Source organism: Ovis canadensis, chromosome 14, assembly GCF_042477335.2.
Source record: "Ovis canadensis isolate MfBH-ARS-UI-01 breed Bighorn chromosome 14, ARS-UI_OviCan_v2, whole genome shotgun sequence".
In the NCBI taxonomy this organism is placed as follows: Eukaryota; Metazoa; Chordata; class Mammalia; order Artiodactyla; family Bovidae; genus Ovis; species Ovis canadensis.
The window spans coordinates 47480811-47498838 of record NC_091258.1 but is presented as its reverse complement, the minus strand read 5'-3'; the positions used below and the strand labels follow the sequence as shown (position 1 = coordinate 47498838).

General features: G+C 44.3%; 4 protein-coding genes and 1 long non-coding RNA gene across 5 annotated transcripts in view; 2 read left to right on the top strand and 3 right to left on the bottom strand.

Moving 5' to 3' along the window:
• The window catches only part of CMTM2 (CKLF like MARVEL transmembrane domain containing 2), a 21809-nt gene extending 16747 nt beyond the window's left edge, over positions 1-5062 (bottom strand). Inside the window, exons 1-2 of the mRNA XM_069550024.1 lie at positions 4627-5062; positions 4331-4489 (exon numbers count right to left, since the gene is read on the bottom strand). Coding sequence (XP_069406125.1) covers positions 4331-4489; positions 4627-4839 — 372 coding nt within the window. The 5' untranslated portion in view covers positions 4840-5062. The remainder of the gene's footprint in view (positions 1-4330; positions 4490-4626) is intronic.
• On the top strand, positions 4797-10147 carry LOC138418592 (uncharacterized). Its single transcript, XR_011248649.1, has 3 exons — positions 4797-5242; positions 7024-7084; positions 8079-10147. It is a non-coding gene; the product is annotated as an uncharacterized lncRNA (long non-coding RNA).
• On the bottom strand, positions 5306-18028 carry CMTM1 (CKLF like MARVEL transmembrane domain containing 1). Its single transcript, XM_069550018.1, has 4 exons — positions 17655-18028; positions 14469-14627; positions 7503-7601; positions 5306-5673 (listed from the first exon to the last, which is right to left on the bottom strand). Exons 1-4 carry the CDS (start codon positions 17955-17957, stop codon positions 5371-5373), a joined length of 864 nt encoding a protein of 287 aa, XP_069406119.1. The 5' UTR covers positions 17958-18028; the 3' UTR covers positions 5306-5370.
• Positions 7536-18028, bottom strand: part of CKLF (chemokine like factor) — a 31047-nt gene continuing 20554 nt past the window's right edge. Inside the window, exon 5 of the mRNA XM_069550026.1 lies at positions 7536-7601. The gene's annotated coding sequence lies outside the window, so the exon portion shown is untranslated. The remainder of the gene's footprint in view (positions 7602-18028) is intronic.
• The window catches only part of TK2 (thymidine kinase 2), a 46396-nt gene continuing 46159 nt past the window's right edge, over positions 17792-18028 (top strand). Inside the window, exon 1 of the mRNA XM_069550020.1 lies at positions 17792-17932. The gene's annotated coding sequence lies outside the window, so the exon portion shown is untranslated. The remainder of the gene's footprint in view (positions 17933-18028) is intronic.

Genomic DNA, 18028 nt, shown 5'->3' with positions numbered 1-18028 from the left:
AAATCAAGAAACACCTGGAATAATACACAAATTTGGCCTTGGAGTACAGAATGAAGCAGGGCAAAGGTAATAGAGTTTTGCCCAGAGAACGCACTGGTCATAGCACACACTGTCTTCCAACAACACAAGATAAGACTCTACACATGGACATCACCAGATGGCCAACACTGAAATCAGACTGATTATATTCTTTGCAGCCAAAGATGGAGAAGCTCTATACAGTCAGCAAAAACAAGACCGGGAGCTGACTGTGGCTCGGATCATGAACTCCTTATTGCCAAATTCAGACTTACATTGAAAAAAGTAGGGAAAACCACTAGACCATTCAGGTATGACCTATTCAAATCCCTTATGATTATACAGTAGAAGTGAGAAATAGATTTAAGGGACTAGACCTGATAGATGGAGTGCCTGATGAACTACGGATGGAGGTTCATGACATTGTACAGGAGACAGGGATCAAGACCATCCCCAAGAAAAAGAAATGCAAAAAAGCAACATGACTGTCTGAGGAGGCCTTACAAATAGCTGTGAAAAGAAGAGAAGTGAAAAACAAAGGAGAAAAGGAAAGATATACCCATCTGAATGCAGAGTCCCAAAGAATAGCAAGGAGAGATAAGAAAGCCTTCCTCAGCAATCAATGCAAAGAAATAGAGGAAAACAATAGAATGGGAAAGACTAGAGATCTCTTCAAGAAAATTAGAGATACCAAGGGAACATTTCATGCAAAATGGCCTCAATAAAGGACAGAAATGGTATGGACCTAACAGAAGCAGAAGATATTAAGAAGAGGTGGCAAGAATACACGGAAGAACTGTACAAAAAAGATCTTCACGACCCAGATAATCACGATGGTGTGATCACTCAACTAGAGCCAGACATCCAGGAATGTGAAGTCAAGTGGGCCTTAGGAAGCATCACTACGAACAAAGCTAGTGGAGGTGATGGAATTCCGGTTGAGCTATTTCAAACCCTAACAGATGATGCTGTGAAGGTGGTGCACTCAATATGCCAGCAAATTTGGAAAACTCAGCAGCGGCCACAGGACTGGAAAAGGTCTGTTTTCATTCCAATCCCAGTGAAAGGCAATGCCAAAGAATGCTCAAACTACCACACAACTGCACTCATCTCACACGCTAGTAAAGTAATGCTCAAAATTCTCCAAGCCAGGCTTCACCAATACATGGACCGTGAACTTCCAGATGTTCAAGCTGGATTTAGAAAAGGCAGAGGAACCAGAGATGAAACTGCCAACATCTCCTGGATCATCGAAAAAGGAAGGGAGTTCCAGAACAACATCTATTTCTGTTTTATTGACTATGCCAAAGCCTTTGACTGTGTGGATCACAACAAACTGTGGAAAATTCTGAAAGAGTTGGGAATACAAGACCACCTGACCTGCCTCCTGAGAAATCTGTATGCAGGTCAGGAAGCAACAGTTAGAACTGGACATGAACAACAGACTGGTTCCAAATAGGAAAATGAGTACGTCAAGGCTGTATATTGTCACCCTGCTTATTTAACTTCTATGCAGAGTACATCATGAGAAATGCTGGGCTGGATGAAGCACAAGCTGGACTCAAGATTTCCAGGCGAAATATCAATAAGCTCAGATATGCAGATGACACCACCCTTATGGCAGAAAGTGAAGAAGAACTAAAGAGCCTCTTGATGAGAGTGAAAGAAGACAGAGAAAAAGTTGGCTTAAGGTTCAACATTCAGAAAACTAAGATCATGGCATCCAGTCCCATCACTTCATGGCAACTAGATGTGGAAACAAAGGAAACAGTGGCTGACTTTATTTTTTTGAGCTCCAAAATCACTGCAGATGGTGATTGCAGCCATGAAATTAAAAGATGCTTACACCTTGGAAGGAAAGTTATGACCAACCTAGAGAGCATTTTAAAAAGCAGAGACATTACTTTGCCAACAAAGGTCCGTCTAGTCAAGGCTATGGTTTTTCCAATGGTCATGTATGGATGTGAGAGTTGGACTATAAAGAAAGCTGAGCACTGAAGAATTGATGCTTTTGAACTGTGGTGTTGGAGAAGACCCTTGAGAGTCCCTTAGACTGCAAGGAGATCCAACCAGTCCATCCTAAAGGAGATCAGTCCTGTGTGTTCATTGGCAGGACTGCTGCTGAAGCTGAGACTCCAACACTTTGGCCACCTGATGTGAAGAGCTGACTCATTGGAAAAGACCCTGATGCTGGGAAAGATTGAAGGCGAGAGAAGAAGGGGATGACAGAGGATGAGATGGTTGGATGGCATCACCGACTCAATGGACATGAGTTTGGGTAAGCTCCAGGAGTCAGTGATGGACAGGGAGGCCTGGCGTGTTGCAGTCCATGGAGTTACAAAGAGTCGGACATGACTGGGCAACTGAACTGAATACTCCTGTAACCTGTCTTGTGAGATTTGTTTATGCTTTGATTATGATTTTGCACTTGTTTGTCAGGAATCCTATGGATTTCTTCAGAATACTATCAAATTGGGATTGATTTTTATGCCAGTTTCCAGGCACTGTGTTTTCTAAACTTCATGAAGGTTTCCAGGCTGAAGGGAGGAAAATTTAGACCAAATCTATACAAAGGGCTACCCAGGTGGTGCTAGTGGTAAAGAACTCACCTGCCAATGCTGGAGACATAAGAGATGAGGGTTCAATCCCTGGATCAGGAAGATCCCCTGGGGGGGGACATCGCAACTCACTCCAGTATTCTTGCCTGGAGAATTGCATAAACCAAGGAGCCTGGCAGGCTGCAGTCCATAGAGTCACACAGAATCAGACATGACTGAAGTGCCTTAGCAGGTACACACACATACAAAGTGTAAGCTCAAGGTTCATAGTTCTCAAGATCTTTTGTGGTTTTTTCTCACTGAAAACTCAGGTAGAGATGAGTATGCTTTCTTGTTCTTCTGTGTAAGGAAAAGGTGTCTCCTCTGTCTTTTCCCTCAGGGTACAGTCTTTGCAGGGTGCTGGCCTTGTATGGGATTTTTGGTTCTAAATCTCCACTTTGCCTAGGACCAAGGCCGCATCTCTTAACTTGAGAATATGTGAGAATCCATGTTCAGAGTTCCTGGGCTAACACTTCATGGGCCATCTCCACCCACACTGAAGCAGCTGATTAGATCACTGCTCCTGTTTCCCATTTCTGGCATCTGTGCGTTTCCCCCTTTTTTTTCTTTTGCCAACTCAGCCATTCAGTTAAATCAATAGTGTTTACATTTCCCCACTAATAGCTTTATGTAAGTACAGCAGGAGGATTTTCAGGGTTCAGTGATTTTTCATCTTGTGGGAACTACCAGTATCTTCTCAAGGACTTTGGCTGGAAATGTGTCCTCTGCTTATCCCTTTCCCAAGAGCTTTATGGCCCTCTTTTCCTTTCTCCAGACCTGTGGGTCACTGGACTCTAAAAACTTTTAACAAGTAGGCAGGACAGATTGCAGTTAGGGACTCAGACTCTACTAAAAAAGCTGGGTTTGAATCCTTTTTCTGCCACTTACTACCTGAATTACCTGGGGGCAAGTTGCTTGGCCATTCTGAACCTATTTTGTGTATAAAGTGAGTGAAAATGGTGAGCACAGGACTCTAGAGACATGCTGTGATCAAGCAATGAACAAGGGACCTTGGGTTAGTTGGAAGTTAGGTAGGTAAGTTTTATGATTACCTAGGTAATGGGCAAGGGTTCAGCTCCGTGAGTCTTCGCATCAGGCACTTTATTTTTCCTCTCTAGGAACAATCTAATACAAGATTATTACTGTGTTCATGTTACAGATGAAGAAACAGAGTCTGGGAGTGGTAACTTGCCCAGCTCAGTCCCATTCCAGTGAATGACTGCTTTGGGCTGAACATCTTTCTGGACTTAACATCCCTTTACAAGGACAGCCACCGTAGATCTGGTGCTACTTTACAAGTGATTTTTCTTTTTAATTCTCATTTTATATGACTGATTTCTTTCTTGGATTTCAGGCAACAGGGTACCTTTGAAGTGATCTTTTCAGTCAAGTGTGCTGGCATAGGGGTTGGCAGGAACCACTGGTTGCTACACGCCCCTTGCTGCCAAGGAGAGCAAAGCTTCAGGAAAGCAGACTTCTTCCTTTGACCACAAGGTAGGGATGGGGCCCTCCACCCTTAAGCTGAGCCTTTTGGAAGCCTTTTTTACCTAACTTCAGCTGCCCCTGCTCTGGCCCCACCTGAAGGTGCTAAGCCCATGCCTGGAACACAATAAGAGAGATGAGGTGTATCTCTTTGTTCAGTCACTTTTCAAGTGCCAAGACACATGCACGGATGTCACACCAGGCTCAGCCACTCCCCACCACCCCTCACTTACAGAAATGGGCCACAGAATGAAGGGCACATATCTCTGGATGGCGAAGGTGTAGATAATGATGAAGAAGATGAAGATGGATATCTCCATGGTGATGATGAGTGTCAGGAGGGGGTGTACAGTGGTCCCCGTGAACATTATCAGCGAACCTATTAGGCAGCCCTGCCAGAAGACATGCCCTTTGAGCCATGGCAAAGGGCTCAGGCCACAGGAGCCTCAGGGAGCCCACTCCTTCTCCCTCCTCCCTCCTCCCATCTTTGGACATCCCGCTCCCACCCAGGGATACAGGCCCAACTTACCAAGCTAATGAGCTTGACCTCAGCGTGCCCCAAACTCCAGAACTCTTTATTGCTGTCCTTGAATTCCCACTTGTAACGGCGACACCCCTTCCTCGTTCCCACCTCATCTTTGGGCTGCTCTGACTTTTTCTTGTACTCCTCTGTTTTTTTCTCGGCCTCCTGCGCTCCAGGTGCTGCTGCCGGTTCCTTGGGTTTGTCCTTTTTATCAGCCATCTGACCGTGAAGCTCTCAGGTTCTCACGGCCTGCCCAATTTCTCTTGCCGTCCCTGGCCAGGCTCGGCCTTTGCGCGAGCCAGATGCCCACCGACCTACTTAAAGGCCGCGCTCAGCCAACTGCCAGGAAGGAGGAGCGAAAAGCCAACGCCTGGCGCCCTCCTGGCGCGCGCCTGGCCTCCCCACGCGAGTCCCCTCTACCCGCCCCGGGCCCCCGGCCCCCGCCCTCCGGCGGGCGCGCCCCGCCAGGAGCACCGCGCGCATCTCCATCTCCGGGCCGCCCACCCCTTGCGCGGAAGCCGCCGCCCCGACTCCGGCGCAGGTGGTGGTGGTGGTTCAGCTGCCGCGCTGAACTCCCTTCGCAACTTCGACCTCGCGAGGCCTCTGGAGGCGGCCCACGGCTGTAAGTTTACGCCGGCAAACGCAACGCGACTTTTACGCAAGGCGGCAAGAACAAGCAGAAATATTACCGGTTTAGCAGTCCCGATTTTATGATCACATGCGGGCGGAAATGGGTGACAGCGTGAGAGCTCAGCGGCGAGAGCCGCCAGAGGAAGGAGTTGGCGGGGTTTTTTTCATAGGCGTCCCCGAGGGTTCCTCCTGCGAGGTTGCTTTCGAGGGTGGCTGCCACCGGCTGCGTTGCTTCACAGTTGCCCTTGTAGGTGCGTTTGGGCCTCCCCTTGTGGGTGTCCTTGTGGGTGGGGTGGGTTCCGGGGCCAAGGGTCCACTGGTTTCCATTTTGATTCCCAGGGCTTTTTTCAAGTTATTCCTCATCGTCTTGGTGACCAGAGTCGCATCAATGACACACACGGTTGCTGCTGTGAGACACAGGGCCTGGCAGACACAAGACCAGACGCAGGAAGGAAAGATGGGGTTATTTTGCAGCTCCGCAGAAACCTGTGTTCCTTATCCTGGGGTGTGGGAGAGTGTGGGGAGGGGCCTGTGGGTGGCCCCCTGTCCCCCACTGACCCTCCACTACCTCTTTGGTGTCTGCCCACTTGGCTGCAAGCCCATTGGGGCATTACCAGAAAAAGGATTTTTGGACATGGGCTTTACCACCAGGGATGACCTTGCCCAAGGCCTGAGGCCCTAGGAGGAGAAAAGGGCACTGATCCTAAGGGCTCCAAGTGGCGGTGGAGTCCTGAGAAGGCCCCTGGATGGACAGGACTCTTGGGCTATGTTTGAAAGGGCAGGTAGTTGTTTCCAAAGAGACAAACTGGGAGGAAGAGAATTAGGTACCCAACTGGGGTCTCCATCTGGTGTGGCTGAGACCTGTGGAGCTGGTGAGGGAGGGGGCAGAGTTGAGGCTGGGGAGGTGCAGGATCTGGGACTTCATCAAGAGAGGAGGGGAGGTTCCAGATTCAGGAAGCCCATTTGTCCCATGATGAATGGAGAGTGACCAGCGCTGGAGGCAGGGAGACCAGTGTATGTGTTGAGGGGATTGGGGTGGGGGTGGGGTGGTTCCAACCATCCAGGTAAATATTGATGGAGACCTGGGGGTGGGAACTCCTGAGAAGGTGTGATGGCTGAGTTAACAGATAGGGATCATGGCCTATAACACCAAAGATTCCAAGTACTCCTCAGTTCCTGTCTGCCTTGTATGTTTCTCTTTGTGTTTCTGGGTTGCTAAGTTGATTCAGTCCTGTCCAATTCTGTGCAACCCCATGGACTGTAGCCTACCAGGCTCCTCAGTCCATGAGATTCTCCAGGCAAGAATACTGGAGCGGGTTGCCATGCGCTCCTTAAGGGGATCTTCCCAACCCAGGGGTGGAACCCTCATCTCTTACATCTCCTGCATTGGCAAGCAGGTTCTTTACCACATGCACCACTTGGGAAACGCATAAATCGTGTCTAATTCTGTGACCCCACAGACTGTAGCTTGCCAGTTTCTCTTTGTGGTCACTTAATCCCTGGCTGCTTTCATGAATTTTTCCTAGGTAGGTCTTATTGTAACTAATCTTGAGCTCCCTAAGTTGGAAGGGACTCAGTCCCCAACACTGAGCTCAGACCTGGCACAGTCTAATGGGATTGACAAATATTCACAGATCATAGGATGAATTTGAAGAACTTACAGTTTGTTTTTTTTTTTTTTTTGTTTTTGGTTTCTGGATTAATTTCTATTCCCATCACTTAACTTCTTGAGTCAAAGTCTCACCACCCTATTCCCCACCCCCTATCTTCCAGGCATTTAATCTGCCGTTTCTTGTGCTCTTCATGAGGATTTGTCCCAGCCTTGCCACCCAGGGTAAGGTATTTAGCCTCCATTCCCTTATCTGTAAAAATGAGAGTTGTAAAGATTAAGACAGAAGATGCCTAGCCTAGTGTGGGAATGTCTTCCTTGCTCACTTTGGCAATGCACTTTTTTTTTTCTCTACAATCATTTTTTTGGAATACGTTTTGGCAACGCTTAAAAAAGTAGTGTGTATGATTTTCAGAAAAGTTTCCATAGACTTGTTTTTGTACTTATTTGGAGAATGAGTATTAGAATGAAGATTTTCATGAGCTTGTGCAACTGCAAGTCTCTGAAGAAGTCAGCACAAGAAAGAGCAGGGGTGGTTGGTGGGGGGTGTTCTGTAAATGTAATAATGATGGTCTGCTAGTTTCCCTTTTCAAAGAATCTTGAAATACTGATCTTAAATGGAGTTGTGAAGGCTTCTACTTACCCCTCCAATATAGAACAAATGCCTTCTTTCCTTTTCTTGTATTGCCAAGATGGCAACTATTACAAGGAACACTGCAGTAATGAAACTGTTGATAAGATCCTGCAACACAGAATTGGAAATTGTCAGGTTTACATGAAAATGTCACTTCATAAAGTCTTTAGTCAGTTACATATCTAAGGATGAATGCCTTTTAAAAACTTTCCCTTTTATTAATATTAACAGGAACGACCCCTTGGCAGCATAATTCTTTTATCTTCCAGAGATGTGAATTTATGTGATTATAAGGTCCTGGATAGGACTGTCAACAGAAAGGGGTTTAACTTCATTAAAAAATACTGTTTTATAACAATTTTTCCATCAGGTTTTTTAAAGTGCATAGGGAAATGGACAAGAAAAAAAACCCAGAGGTCTGAGGGCCTGACCCAGACTGACCCGCCATAAATACAATCTTATTGAAGTTTTGTATTTTAACTTAATGTAAATTTTGCATTCTATTCCATAATACATTTGTTTTAATATAAAAATAAAAATTTAAATTAACATTTGACTGATTTAATTCCTCTCCCAAATCTGCAGATCACTAGAACTGAAACTTTGGAAGGTGGATCATATTTATTCTGTAGGATCACACATCCCAAGAAGACAGGAACCCATCTGAGGAGCTGACCTGGTATTCTGGAGTGAAATTGACTTTCTCTCTTTCCTAAAACTTGGCCAGAATTGATTTGTCTAGACATCTATAGGCTATTTGTGTCCTTCTTTTTGGATGTCAGTACTGGAGCTCTGCTGTCTAATCATATTGGGTCTAAGTGGAGCTCCATGGTGTGCTGAGCATTTTCCTGTCATTATCTCATTTAACCCTCACAAACACCCTCCACAAAGCCACTGTTAGAATCCTCATTTTAAGAGAATGTAACAGAGGCTTAGAGAAGATCATTAAATTGCCTATGATTGAATATCTGCCAAGGAGTCGAATCAGGACTCAACTCACTATTGCCCTCCATCACGGACACCCAAAGGAGGAGGAAATGACCTGTCCCCCTAGGTTGGAAGTGTAGCACCTGTCTTTGGCATTTTCTGTGGAATGAGTAATGGAGGGTCAAAGTGGCATGGGACAAGCAAGGTGAGGGTGTTTTTTGTTGATCAACTCTTTTGGCCTACCAAGTACTAGATGTATGATCTGGGGCATGTTTTATTGCCCTCTGTGCCAACTGGCTCATTTTCTTTTTTAGCTATGCTGCATGTCGGATCTTAGTTCCCTGACTAGTGATCCAACCCATGCCCCCAGCAATGGAAGTATGGAATCTTAAACATTGAGCTGCCAGGGAAGTCCCCCCAACAGGCTCATGGTGAATATGGGGATAATGATTGGGATTCATTGACTTCATCTGAGGATTAAATGGCATAATGAATCTGAAAGCATCAGATGAGGTACCTGGCATCTAGTTGGTAGTGGGAATGCATCAAAGTGCAGATTCCTGATAATCTGCCCATAAATGTGCAGAGAGAGTAAACATTCCGTGAACTCCAGGTGTTCTTCCTGTTGAGATTGGTGAGCAAAGAGCCCTATTGTGGAATGGGACTTGCTTCTTAGAAAGGCACTAATGTTTGCTATCTGGGCACATGAGAGGCAACACTGGTGGGGGCACACTGGTGCAGGCCTGCCCACAGTGGGGCAGGTACAATGGTTTGCAACTTTGCAGGAAGCATAGCACCTGAAGATTGTGTAAACCAAGATATTCAAAGATGTGAACAGGGACATTGAAGCAGAGTGTGAACTTTTAAAAATAATAATTAACTGTTGTCTCCATCATTGAGAATTTGGATAAAGGTGCATTAATAATAATAATAATAAATGCAGCCTTGATCTCTCTAATCAATCATTGACTGTCTCATCAGAATTCCATCTCCTCATTGGACTTTTGGACTCTTGCTGGGAAGTGCTGTCCCGAACTGTCTCTTGGCGGTAGTGCTTGCTTTGTATGGAACATTTCTATCATAGCTCACATCTCTCGAGCACTTGCTATATGTTGCATCCTGTGCCAGGGTGTTCATATGTGATCTCATTTGATTCTCACAATAAAGGCTTATCATCCCCAGTTTACTGATGGGTAAGCGACTTGCCTGGGGTTGCTCAGCCAGTAAGTGGCTATGATCCTCCTCACTCCAAGGGCCTTCTCCTGACTAACCCCACTCCCTTTTGCCTTAGACACAGACCCTCTAAGTTGGCCTTATGTTTGACAGAGAGAAAGGCATGTCTTCTCAGATGAAGTAAAACTGCAGCTGAATCTTACCACGTGCAAAAGCACTTCTAGTTTCCCCATAAATGCCATCTTTACTCATCATCTTTTTCTTTCTCTCTTTGACTAAATTACCTTATTGACTCAAACAGTTGCCTCTAATGAAATGATAGGTTTGTGACTTGACTATTATTTTTCCATAAAGTGCCCAAACTGTTCCCAGAGATAACAAAATTGTGTCAAATTAAAACTGGGAAAAAAGATGCTTTGATGATGAACAGTTATTATTTTTTTTAATCAGTGAATATTAGGAAGAAATCAAACATTTTACAATTTGTGTCACGAAATGTGGTATTTGTTAACAAGAATGTATATGCAATAAACAGTACATGGTATTTGACTAACAACAGCTTTCACTGGTTTGTGCCTTGGAGTTCTCCAGACACATGGCAGAACCTAATCAGACCACAATTGTTTTCCATTAATTTGAAGGGGACATTCTAAAACGGATACCTTTTACTTATAAATATAAAGATATTGCTGAGAGTTTTGGAATCATCCCTTTGATGGAGTTTTAAGTACATATGTTTCATTATGTTTTTTTCTAAATTGTTTTCTATTGGAAAAAAAAATCAACTTGACCAGAATTCAGTTTCTCTGACTGTGTCAGGAAATATATATATTTTTTACAGTGTAGAAGTGTTAGTTCAATTCAGTTCAGTTCATTCAGTCATGTCTGACTCTTTGCAACCCCATGAATCACAGCACACCAGGCCCCCCTGTCCATCACCAACTCCCGGAGTTCACCCAAACCCATGTTCATTGAGTCAGTGATGCCATCCAACCATCTCATCCTCTGTCGTCCCATTCTCCTCCTGTCCTCAATCTTTCCCAGCATCAGGGTCTTTTCAAATGAGTCAGCTCTTCAGGTAGCCAAAGTATTGGAGTTTCAGCTTCGACATCAGTCCTGCCAATGAACACACAGGACTGATCTCCTTTAGGATGGACTGGTTGGATCTCTTTGCTGTCCAAGGGACTCTCAAGAGTCTTCTCCAATACCACAGTTCAAAAGCATCAATTCTTTGGCAGTCAGCTTTCTTTATAGTCCAACTCTCACATCCATACATGACTATTGGAAAAACCATAGCCTTGACTAGACGGACCTTTGTTGACAAAGTAATGTCTCTGCTTTTTAAAATGCTCTCTAGGTTGGTCATAACTTTCCTTCTAAGGAGTAAGCGTCTTTTAATTTCATGGCTGCAATCACCATTTGCAGTGATTTTGAAGCCCAGAAAAATAAAGTCAGCCACTGTTTCCCTATCTAATTGCCATGAAGTGATGGGACCGGATGCCATGATCTTAGTTTTCTGAATGTTGAGCTTTAAGCCAACTTTTTCTCTGTCCTCTTTCACTCTCATCAAGAGGCTCTTTAGTTCTTCTTCGCTTTCTGCCATAAGGGTGGTGTCATCTGCATATCTGAGCTTATTGATATTTCACCTGGAAATCTTGAGTCCAGCTTGTGCTTCATCCAGCCCAGCATTTCTCATGATGTACTCTGCATAGAAGTTAAATAAGCAGGGTGACAATATACAGCCTTGACGTACTCATTTTCCTATTTGGAACCAGTCTGTTGTTCCATGTCCAGTTCTGACCTGCATACAGATTTCTCAAGAGGCAGGTCAGGTGGTCTGATGTTCCCATTTTTTCAGAATTTTCCACAGTTTATTGTGATCCACACAGTCAAAAGCTTTGGCATAGTCAATAAAGCAGAAATAGAAGTGTTAAAATATGGACTATTTAGAAGACAGTGATTATAATTCATACTTTTCTTGGGTATACTGATAGATGACACTGGACGAGGGTGGGTAAAGTTGATAATGAAATCTAACAGAGAAGACAGTGATTCCAACACAGGTAGGGTGAGGAGAGCTGGGCCTGGCCCACCCCCTGGGGGCTCTGCATCACACTCTGGGGTCCCATAGCTATCCAAAGAAAAGAGAAAGTTCTCCTCTAAGGAGTGAAGTAGCAAAAGGGGGCCTGGCTTTACCAGGGTTGAGTGAAGGCCTGCAACCCTACACAGGCTGGCCTGAGCTGCCCACGACTGTGGGAACAGCTCCTCTCATGAGACCTTCCTTTTCATGCTGAGGAGACCCTGCTCCTGCCTCTCCCTGAGACTCTTACTGGACACCTGCCTTGGACCATCCATCAAAGCACAGGGCCTTGAGGCTCTCTCCAGCATTATGGCTGTGGACTATTTTCCTAAGAGGGCTCTAGTCCTCCTTGACCACAGCTGCTGACCTCGGTGCTGTGGAGCCCTCATTTGCCGACCCCCCCAAAATTTGTACCCTGCCCCCACCCCAGAATAATCAGTTCATGGTTTGCTCCACATCTTAAGGAACCATGAGAGAACTGAGTTCTTTCTATCTTCACAGAAGATAAAATTTAGAAAATGTGAGGAGGGCGAAGACATAGGAAACAGGGTTGAGAGAAAACATGACAAGGCAATAAGGGTATAAAGCCTGGAAAGAGTCTGGGCTTTAGAGTCAGACAGACCTGGGCTCAAATCTGAGTTTCCACGTGCCTACATATGACCATGGGTAATGGTCATATTAATGGTCTCTTTAATCTAATTTTCTCATCCGTTAAGCGGTAGTGGAGGTGGGGGGTGGGGGGCGGGGTGGTGATCGCAACCTCACTGGGTTGTTGTGAGGATGAAATAAGGCAATCTGTTTGAACAGGTACCTGGTACGTGGAATGTACTCAAAAACCGTTACTTTACCTTCCCTTCTTGAAAATTCCATGGACAGAGATTTTCGTTTCCCCTCAGAAACCTCTCCATGGTTATAGCTCTCCATAACTGAGAGGCTTTTCCATGCGTCCAATTAAAGCTGCTCACAGTTTGCTTGTTCTGCTTCCTGCTGCTCAGCACTCTGTTGGACAGAGAGAGCTCAGCGGCCTTTTTAGAAAATCCCTGATACTGGAAGAAAGTACTTTGAGTTTCAATTTAATAGCAACCATCAGCTACAAATCAGCACTTGCTGTCGGCCTCTACAAGGATTAAATCATGCAGCTGCTGATTTTCAACACCTCCTGAAAGGAGTTCAGTGTGGAGAGCAGAGACGAGGCACTCTATACTCAGGGAAAAACTGGCAGGACTGCTCTTCAGATAGATATTTTCAGGAGCTGATTATACGAGTCCAATTCTTGTTCCTCTTCGTATCTGGAAAAGCACTAAAATCCTTCACAGTGATGACTTCCTCAGGACTAGCAAAAGCGTCATGAGACTAATAGAAACTGTCTGGAAAAATATGTGCTTGATGGCATGTACTTCCCCTTCACCAGAGTCACATGACCTTCCCTCCTGCCTCTTTGGAGCAGTTTTTCAGAGCTACCTGAGATGCTGTCTCCCAAGCTGCAGCCCTTATTTGGCCCCAAATAAAATTTAACTCACAACTCACAAGTTGTGCAATTTTTTTAAGTCAACACAACCAATCCTACTTTGTGGTTAGAAAAAGGCACCTTAAGAAAGTGGAATGTGGAAGAGGTGTGAGTTCATTCTGAGTTAGGATGGTTCAAGGTGCAGAGGATAAAAGGGTAAAAGCCACCCAACTGCCTCCTGGGGTCCACGGACACTTTGTAGCGAATGTTTAGTTTTGTGGCAAGCCTTTTGTGATTTTTGCTTTAACCACCTTTAAAGTTACAGGAACCCTGTTAGACAGTTCCTATCATCATCTTTTCCTTCCTTTAATCTCCTAGATGGGGAAACTTGAGGCTAAAGTTTTCACAGCTAGGAATGTGGCAGCACCAGGAACTGGGTCCATGTCTGTGTCTGGACCAAAACCATGCTACGTCTCTAGTCTGTGAGGATGCACAGCCTCAGGCTCCGAAATAAATACTATTTTTCTGAGACCTCAGGAATTAGCTTCGGAAATTTCTCAGCTGGTAAAAATGATGAGATTTGGGGGAAAAAACTATTGAAGAAGGCTATGCAATGTCTCTTCCTGAATTCCCCACCATATGGCGCTCCTTTGGGAAGACGGACCCTTAGCACACATGAAAAAGTTGACTCTGGCAATCTTTCAGGGCACACATGACAGTTTCCTAAACTTTGCCATGTTGTAGAAACATGCTTTTAGGAGAGATGTTTGAAATTTGTTAGAGAGGGCACTGTTTGAAAAGCAGGACAAGCATGTGCTATTTCATAAAGCAATATATTACTGAATATGGGCTTCCCAGGTGGCACAGTGGTAAAGAATGAGATTGCCAATGCAGGAGACACGCGGGTTCAATCCCTGGGTTGGGAAGATCCCCTGGAGGAAGAAATGGCAACTCACTCCAGTACTCTTGCCGGAGGAGCCTGGTGGGCTATAGTCCTGGGGGTTGCAAAGAGTCCGACATGACTGAGCATGAACGGAGAGGAGAAAGGGATATTGCTGAATATACTGAGTAAAAACTTTACTTTCTTTAGGACCAGCTGAAAGGTACCACATGTTCAGGGCCATCACCAGATGGAAGCAGGTGTGTGTACTGGTTGTTCTATACACACAGGGGTTCCAGGAATCCTCCTGGACTTAGGCTAGCTTCTTCTCTGGGATTAGGGCAACACTGTCCCAGCTCAGTTATGTGCTTGTCCAAAGAGATCCTTCTATTGTGATCAGTCAAGGAGAGCCTTTACCCTGGGGCCGAGGGCAAAGTTTATATGCAAATTATGAAAAGGAACACTTACAAGTAAGGGCCAATGTAAATAAGTCATCAAGTGGTGAAGGGTTAGCATATATATTAGAATGAAAAAAACAACGATGCAGGTTTCCAGAATGGTGATTGCTATGTAGGACTCTGGGGCTTCGGCAATGATGAAAAAAATGAATGCCCCTATGAGAAGGCCCTGTGGTAAGTAAACAAACAAACAGGATTTGTTTTAATGCAAATAGGCTATTAAAAAAAAAAACAAAAAAAAAAACAGAACAAAACCATAAATGGCCAGAATGCAAATCTGATTATATTGCAATGGACTGTATTGTTTGGCATATACATGTTAGTTTTAAAATTCCTTTTGTTTTTAAAGAAATAATACACACAAATAAAAAATGCACACAGTACAGAAGCTTCTTTCTCCTCCCTTGTCCTAACCCTAGTTTATCTCCTTAAAAGTAATCACTGTTAACTGTGTATATTTCATGCCAGAAAGAACTGTGTATATACAGGCCAAGTGAAGTAAATACATATTGATTTTGATAGAAAGAGTGAGATTAAAGTCCCACTTTTCTTTCTTTCCGAACACCTGCTAATTATCCCAACATCATTTGTTGGGAAACACCACTGATCTGAAATCCAACTTTATCATATACTAAATTCTCATATGTACTTGATTTTGAAACTCTTTTCCTCTATTGAGTTGCTGACTTCTTTTCTAGTACTTTTGAAATTACAAGCAGTTAAGACACTCTAATAAGACACGTGTCTTATTTCATGTTGTATTTTTGTCTGACTTGGACCCCCTTTCATTACTCATTCTCAGGTTGTTTGTGTTTCTTATTCTTGTCTTGATCAAGTTCCCCGAACTAAGCCTGTTGGTATTTTAACTGGAATTTCCTTTAACTTATAATATGGAAAGATTACAAAATTTAGTCTGACCCTTCAAGAACAAAGTATGTCTCTCCAGTTGTTTTAGTGGTTTTTAAAATATCTCTCAATAGAGTTTTAAAGCTTTCTTTGTATAGGTCTTTCAAATTTATTTCATTTAATCTTAGATATTTTACCATCTTGATTGTTGTTGTAAAGAGAAATATTTTCTTCTAAGTGCTTGTTTGCTCATTTCTACTGAGTTAGTAGAAATTATTGTGTTCTAGCATGTTTTCCAGTCGATTTTATTTTTCCATCTTTGACCAGATCAGCTGTAAGAAATAATATATTTTGCCTTTTCAAATAGTCTTACTTATTCCTTTTCCCTGTCTGATTGTGATGACTAGTGTTTCCAGCAAAACACTGAATAACAGCACTGATAGCGGGCATCTTCTTTGTTTTTAATGGGAATATTTCCCTCATTTTAATGGGAATACTTCTGAGGTTTAATTATTTATGATACTGATTTTGGGGTTTATTTTATAATGTCAGTGAAATATCTATATATTCCTAGTTAACTGGTCTTTCTCTCTTCTTCCCTTGCTCACTTTTTTTTGCAATCAGAGATGAATGTTGAATTTTGTCAGATGTGTTCTATATCCTCTTTGATAGAGTGTCTTAATTTTTTCTCCTTTTACTTATGGTAGATTTGTCTAACAGAGTCCTAATATCGAATCATCCTTATGTTTCTTCTTCATGATGTGTTTTTTAGAAGTACCAATGAATGTTTCCTGTTAACATGCTAATATTGTTGGTTTGATACTAGTGAGATTTCTTTTCTTTTTCTGAACTTGGTCAGGTTTGAGATCAGTGTTCAGTTCAGTTCAGTTCAGTTGCTCAGTCATGTCCGACTCTTTGCAACCCCATGAATCGCAGCACGCCAGGCCCCCCTGTCCATCACCATCTCCTGGAGTTCATTCAGACTCACATTCATCGAGCCATCTCATTCTCGGTTGTCCCCTTCTCCTCCTGCCCCCAATCCCTCCCAGCATCAGAGTCTTTTCCAATGAGTCAGCTCTTTGCACGAGGTGGCCAAAGTACTGGAGCTTCAGCTTTAGCATCATTCCTTCCAAAGAAATCCCAGGGTTGATCTCCTTCAGAATGGTCTGGTTGGATCTCCTTGCAGTCTAAGGGACTCTCAAGGGTCTTCTCCAACACCACAGTTCAAAAGCATCAATTCTTCAGCGCTCAGCCTTCTTCACAGTCCAACTCTCACATCCATACATGACCACAGGAAAAACCATAGCCTTGACTAGATGGACCTTAGTCGGCAAAGTAATGTCTCTGCTTTTGAATATACTATCTAGGTTGGTCATAACTTTTCTTCCAAGGAGTAAGAGTCTTTTAATTTCATGTCTGCAGTCACCATCTGCAGTGATTTAGGTCTGAGATCAATGTTACACTGACTTTATTGAATAGTATCAGAATTGCATCCTATGAAGGTTTGAAAGGGTTAACCTGCGAAAAAGTCTAGGCCTGATTGTTGTTTTTCAGTTGCTAAGTCCTGGCCTAATCTTTGCAACCCCATGAAGTGCAGCACACCAGGCTTCTCTGTCCTTCACTATCTCCTGGGGTTTGCTCAAACTCATGTCCGTTGAGTTGGTGATGCCATCCAACCAGCTCATCCTCTGTCACCCCCTTCTCTTGCCCTCAATCTTCTGGGCCTGATACATTTTTGAAAGATACTCTCATTTTCCTCTCTGTGCTTATATTGGTCTGTTTTGATTTGTCTCTATTCTGGGATCAGTTTTCGTAACTTATATTTTCCTAGAAAATCAACTCTTTGACCCAATTATTCATATTTGTTTCGCAAAGTAACTTGTGAATCCTTTCAGTTTACAGTATCCTGTAAATCCTTCCGCGTTCGCAGTATTTTCCCTTTCTGGTTTCTAACTTTAAATATATGTCCTCCCCCACCCCACACCCTTTTTTCCTGTTATACGGACCAGTGGCTTATCAGTTTTATTGGTCAATTCTATTACTTTTGTTTGCTAACTTACACTTTCCTGCTATTATCTTCATTGCTTCCCTAATTCCCTTTGTGAGGGAAAACCTGAGAAATATAAGTGAGGGATTAGGGGTGGGTGGGTAGCGTGCCAAATTTAGTAGCAAGGGTTGATTGCGTGGAAGGAGTCAGGGGAGAGGGGGAAGAAAGGTGAAGACTGGCAAAGGGAATTAGGGACGCTTCCCCCGAGGGGGCGCACCCCTGGGAATCACTCACTCCCAGGGGCCGAAGTCGGCCTGCCTCCACCCTTGCATCCGCCCAGCGGGTCACCATCTCTCTGCTCACCAGCCTAATGATTTTCAAGGCTCCTGTGGGCGAGAAGAAGAAACGCTTGATGCTGTCCCTGAATTTGGGCGGGACTTTGGCCCGGCCCTCAGCACGCTTTTGGATGGCCTCCTTCTCTTCTTGGCTGAGGGTCGCAGGCTGCTTGAGTAAGGATGCTGAGGGCGCTGCGCTGACGCCGTGCTCGGAGAGTGTGGATCGACCCGAGCGCTCGGGATGCGGCCCCTCTGCGATGTGTACAGAGCGGGAGAGAGTCGCCCGGGATTTCAAGCCCTTCGAAGGTGGGTTGAGCTTTTGAGCATCCATGGTGGACCCCTGGGCCTGGTGGTGTCTGACGGGCCCTGCAGCTCTGAACCTTGCTCGGCGGCGGCCAGCCC

What these genes read in the sequence shown, in the direction of transcription:
- CMTM1 (XM_069550018.1), bottom strand. Translation starts at nt 17,957, where the DNA reads ATGGATGCTCAAAAGCTCAACCCACCTTCGAAGGGCTTGAAATCCCGG. An exon ending in CCTTGAAAATCATTAGGCTG is followed by an intron (nt 14,628 to 17,654) that starts GTGAGCAGAGAG and finishes TACTTACCACAG; the next exon opens with GGCCTTCTCATAGGGGCATT. An exon ending in ATTTGTTCTATATTGGAGGG is followed by an intron (nt 5,674 to 7,502) that starts GTAAGTAGAAGC and finishes TGTGTCTGCCAG; the next exon opens with GCCCTGTGTCTCACAGCAGC.